Source organism: Amphimedon queenslandica, unplaced genomic scaffold (genome assembly GCF_000090795.2).
Source record: "Amphimedon queenslandica unplaced genomic scaffold, v1.1 AMPQUscaffold_12444, whole genome shotgun sequence".
NCBI lineage: Eukaryota > Metazoa > Porifera > Demospongiae > Haplosclerida > Niphatidae > Amphimedon > Amphimedon queenslandica.
In genome coordinates, this window is record NW_003547319.1 from 1915 (window position 1) to 6941 (window position 5027).

The window sequence follows — 5027 nt, forward strand, 5'->3', positions numbered from 1 at the left end:
TTGAGGGAGTGAAGAATTGTGGATACACACTAATAGATGATGCAATGAGAGAAATATACACAGCAGTAGCTTATGATCATAACAAATTGAAATCATTTGTTAAGATATTATGTAAAACAGAAGACGCTGTCAATATGGCCGATGATTTACTACAGGATATTGGTAAGTATTAAAGTACCATACATCGAGCTTATGGCTTTAACTTCTTTTCAGAGAAAGTTATAGTGACTGAAAGTTTGACTGATAGTACTAATGAGCCTGTAACTGACCAAGCAACTGTACCTACTTCAGGTATTTCATATGAAACATATCATGCAGCAAATTATATGTCCCTATGTAGGTAATATTTCAAGGCCTCAAACAGGTAATTATTCATAATAAATTAGAGTTACAAATGCTATTTATAGAAATTCAACTTTATATTACACAAATCTATAATGATTGCTTTGACAAAATGACATGGAATTATGGGTCATTTTATTTTAAAGTTACTCGATTGGTATCCACTAATAGCACTATAGACCAGCTTGAAGATTTCAAAGAATACATTAGTTATTGTTGCTCTGACCTGAGCCCACAACTAGTCATGGCTACCACAGTTAAGGATGTCATGAAAGTTGTCAAAACAAAATGCAATGTCATCAATATTGCACCAGTAGAGGAAGTAGTCAGCTTCTACAGTATAACAGAAGCTAATCCATTGATATCTGATTATAAGGCAACACTTGATGAGTTCTGCCACACTTTCAAACTTCAATTCTTAAATAATAAAAAGCTTTCAACAGACAATTTTCTTGTTTGTGAAACAATTGAGTTTGTTCTAGACTGGGATCCTGCTGAGCACTTATTGAATGATATTCGTCGTTTAATGGAGAAAGCATTCCAGGGATTGAGCAGAAGGATCATAGTCAAAAGCATGCATAAAGGGAACTCCATCGTTATCATTTGTGGTGCTCCTACTCATCTAATGAATGCTTTGCAATTGAGGGCTCGTGATAATCTTACTGTGCTGCAAGAAGAATTTGCTTTGATGCGATTGAAAATAGGACACTGCACTGTCTATGATAGGACCATCAGAAACAAAGTATACCAACAAATTATTTTGAAACTTTACATGAATATAATAGGAGCTAAAGATTGTTGCAGAGGAAATTGAATTGTGTGAAGGAGAATTAGTAAAAATGAATTCATAAAGAAAGTAATTTGCTAATCAAATCAGTGTATGTGTATGCAGGTCTACATACTAATCAAGCAGTACAAGGTAGGGACATTACATTAATTTATAATCATTAATTTTAATAATTTTAGAATTTATCAATAGTAGAATGCAGGCATCAGGTAGAGCAATATATAAATGATTATTATTGCATTATTTAATTATAATTATAAAGATTTTAAATCTAAAGTCAAACAAATTGAAAGAGAAAAGGCTGCAAACACAAAAAAGCGAATGTTACTAAAAGAAAATGAGCATTTACAATCTACTCTGAGGATCAGAATAAGTATATACATGATTCATTAGCTTCTAATGACATAATACATGTACTTTAAAACAGGTCGAAAGGAAGTACTACAAGACAATGAAAAAGAGATCGAGGAATTACAGGAAAGTATATCATCTATTAGTGTAAAATTGCTGAAAATGCAAACTTACCGTAAATATCTTTATTTTAATGTAACACTTTTTATTCAATCAACACACAAAATAGAAAAAGCCACACAGACTGTACTATCATCCAATGGATCTATCTGTGAAGCTCAAGATGATTATAATGACCCAGTTATTTCATTCAAAAAGGATGAATTACTACAGTTAAGTACAAATGGACACAAGGAGTTACATTCATTAAGGATGCCAACATCAGAGCAAAAATGTAAGTAAATCAATGTATCTTTGTGCTTGTTTTATCCTTCTTTTCATACAAAAGTGTTTGTTGCTAGTTGTAATGTCCAAGCATTAAAGCTAGGAGACTTAACTATTAAAAAAGGTATGCTTGTCGACAATAAAGAAACCACTAAATTAATGATTTCATTGTTGAAATGAGCAAAAACTTTACTCATCAATCTACTTTTTTCTTTTTTATATAGGAGAAGTACTCGAAGTTGTTAAATATGTTGAAGATGGTGATTGGTGGTATATGCATTCACTTCATACAGACAATAATGGCTGTGTCCCAGTTAAATACATGATACCAATTAAAGGAGAACTATCAAAAATGTAAGAAAATTAATATAGCAATGCAGAGTTTCAGCATTGTTTTCTAGTTTGGTCACAAATTTAAATGAATAACCGCTAATAACCTATAGTCCCAACATACACCCCAGGCAACTTTTGTGATTGCCTGCATGTTTGCATCTCAATGTATACATGCATTAAAAACATATTTATTAACAAAATAGCTGGAATTAGCAATTTCTATTAAAGTAAATAATAATGATGTAATTAATAAGTGACATCAAATGGTACCATTCCTTTATTCACTAGGTACTACAAGTACATCTACTATCATACAGTGAGTCGTAATGAAGCAAAGGAGAGACTGAGTCAAGCAGACACTCAAGCAGGTACTTTCCTAATTAGAGATAGTGAAAGCAATCCTAGACAGCACACCCTTTCACTTAATGATGGATTCACTATCATGCACTATCAAATAAATAGTGAGAACAATAAATATTATATAAACCCTCATATTCAGTTTAACTCACTCAATGACCTGGTACATCACTACATGATGAAAGCTGATGGTCTGACCTGCTCCTTAAAAGTTCCTATACCCAAACAAGCAAACATACCCATTGCAATAAATAAAGAGTGGGAAAAGAAAAGGATTTCAATCAATTTATCAAAGTGCACAAATGTAGGACACTTTGGAGAGACATGGGAGGGTAATTGTAAAGGTAAAGGGCCAGTTATTGTTAAGACAAATGTATCAGCAAATATTACACAAGAAACATTTTTTCAACAAGCAAACACATTGATAAACCTCCAGCATAAAAACATCATCAGTTTATATGGTGTTTGTACTGAAAGCTATCCTTTTTACATTATAACAGAATCAATGAATGGAAATCTCAAAGATTACCTAACTTCATATAATCCTACACCAGCAGAGTTGGTAGATATCGCTATTCAAGTCACTGATGGCATGATGTATCTAGGAGAACAAGATTACATTCATTGCAGTCTAAAAGCTGCCAATATACTATTAGGAGATCATAACACTGTCAAGATAGCAAACTTTCATCTTGCTCAACACCTCAATGGCAATAAATACTGGACTGTTGAGGAAGGAGCTAAGCTAGCTATAAGATGGCCAGCACCTGAATTTTATACTTTAAAACGATTAAGTATTAAATCTGATGTTTGGTCATTTGGTATATTACTATGGGAAATGGTTACCAAAGGAGATGTATACCCTGGCATAACTACAAATGAGGTACGTGAATTAGTATCAAAAGGCGATTGTATATACATACCAAGAGGTTGTCTTGAACCATTTGATCAACTTATGATAAACTGCCGAAAACATAAGGATTATGAGAGGCCAAGCTTTAAGAATATTTTTGATGTACTTATCAAATATGATACTCATGATACTTAATAAAATATGCATTTACATGAACATACATTCTTACAACCTTATCTACTTAAAACAATCACTGCTTATACATAATATCCTTGTTTTGTAAATTTAACAATAATTTGAGTGTGAACATATGACAGGTCAACATAATATGTAAATGACATGTATCTCTTATTCCCTCCCTCCCTATAACATACGTGACTCAATGAGATGGTTTTATCATTGACTCCATTGAGGTTTCCCTTCTTAGGACCAAACAATCTCCTCCAATGATAATGATAAGTAACACCTGGTGATGAATCAGGCCATGTACTGGAGAATATCTTAATATGATCAGTTGGTAGTGTAATAACTGGATGTTTATTAGCAACTACTATTGTAAGGACTGTAGAAAGAGAGAGAGAGGAGAGAATATTAAAGGAGAATAGGAGAGAGTGGGTACATAAGGGAAAAAGGAAATAAGAAATAGAAGGTAGATTAATGATCACTAGGAAGTTATTCTTTAAAAGTTAATGAATAAACAAACAAAATGCATGTGTACATTTTTTAATGGTAAATGTTTTTTTATGGAAAAAGACAGATAGTACATACACCATTCAAAATAACTGAACTGATAAATGATGGTACATACACTTTGCATTTGAAGAAATTGGCAAAATACTGTCAAGATGCTCTATTCTCCTCATCATAGTCCACAAAACTGGCTTTAAAAATTGTGACATTTTCTGATACATATCAATACCATCAGCATAATGTATTAAATGATGGCTAATCTCTTATCAAATATTTCATTATTAGATGAGTGATAGTAATCATGTAAAAATTAAAAATAATTATTATTATTGCAATAATTGAGTTTAATAATAATAATAATGATTATTATTATTATTATTATTAAGCAGAAAATTAATTAAAAAATCAAATATGAATAATTATGATGACAGTGAAAAAATGATTAGTTATTATTAAAATTACTTAACTATTAATTATGTAGTTATATTAATACTTGGGAGGAGTGGCTGCAGTTACGATACATTATTCAAAGTCTTCTTTGATCTTCCGGAAGATTCCGTTAGGTTATTTTTAACCCTGTTACTATTAATAGGTTGATTAATCAGTGCCTGCTTCTCACTCTTCCCTCCTCCTCCTCCTCCTCCTTTCTTCTTTGATTCAAACAATATCTCTGTCTCAGTCTCACTCACTATCAGACTGCTTTTATCTGCAATCAACACATGAGACAGTCATGTGATAGTCATGTGATATGGTACACTGGTAATGTTCTTATTACCTTTAGCAAACATTCTTGATTGAATTCCTTCTTCTCTGTTGTGATCCAAGATGGCGTATTTTACTCTTCTTCTACGAGAGTTCCTTCTCCTGTTCAAAATAAAAATTAATAAATCAAAATCAGCTCAAACTTTTCTAAACACTATAAGGACATCA

At 32.0% G+C, this 5027-nt stretch overlaps 2 protein-coding genes across 6 annotated transcripts in view; both read left to right on the top strand.

Annotated features, from left to right (window-relative positions):
- The window catches only part of LOC109587799 (uncharacterized), a gene marked incomplete at its 3' end in the record, with an annotated part of 15371 nt that overhangs the window by 1455 nt on the left and 8889 nt on the right, over positions 1-5027 (top strand). The gene's annotated exons all lie outside the window — the stretch shown is intronic.
- LOC100633484 (tyrosine-protein kinase SRK3-like) lies at positions 11-3718 on the top strand. 5 transcript variants are annotated; one of them, XM_020004022.1, is made up of 12 exons: positions 11-162; positions 214-291; positions 341-364; positions 408-1084; positions 1128-1261; positions 1309-1338; positions 1392-1502; positions 1557-1874; positions 1929-1988; positions 2089-2218; positions 2486-2658; positions 3055-3718. In XM_020004022.1, exons 6-12 carry the CDS (start codon positions 1326-1328, stop codon positions 3600-3602), a joined length of 1353 nt encoding a protein of 450 aa, XP_019859581.1. In that variant the 5' UTR covers positions 11-162; positions 214-291; positions 341-364; positions 408-1084; positions 1128-1261; positions 1309-1325; the 3' UTR covers positions 3603-3718. The 5 variants fall into 5 exon arrangements, with proteins under 5 accessions (XP_019859581.1, XP_019859582.1, XP_019859580.1 ...); XM_020004023.1 differs by having other exon boundaries at positions 2486-2565; XM_020004021.1 differs by having other exon boundaries at positions 1557-1655; positions 1710-1874; positions 2486-3718.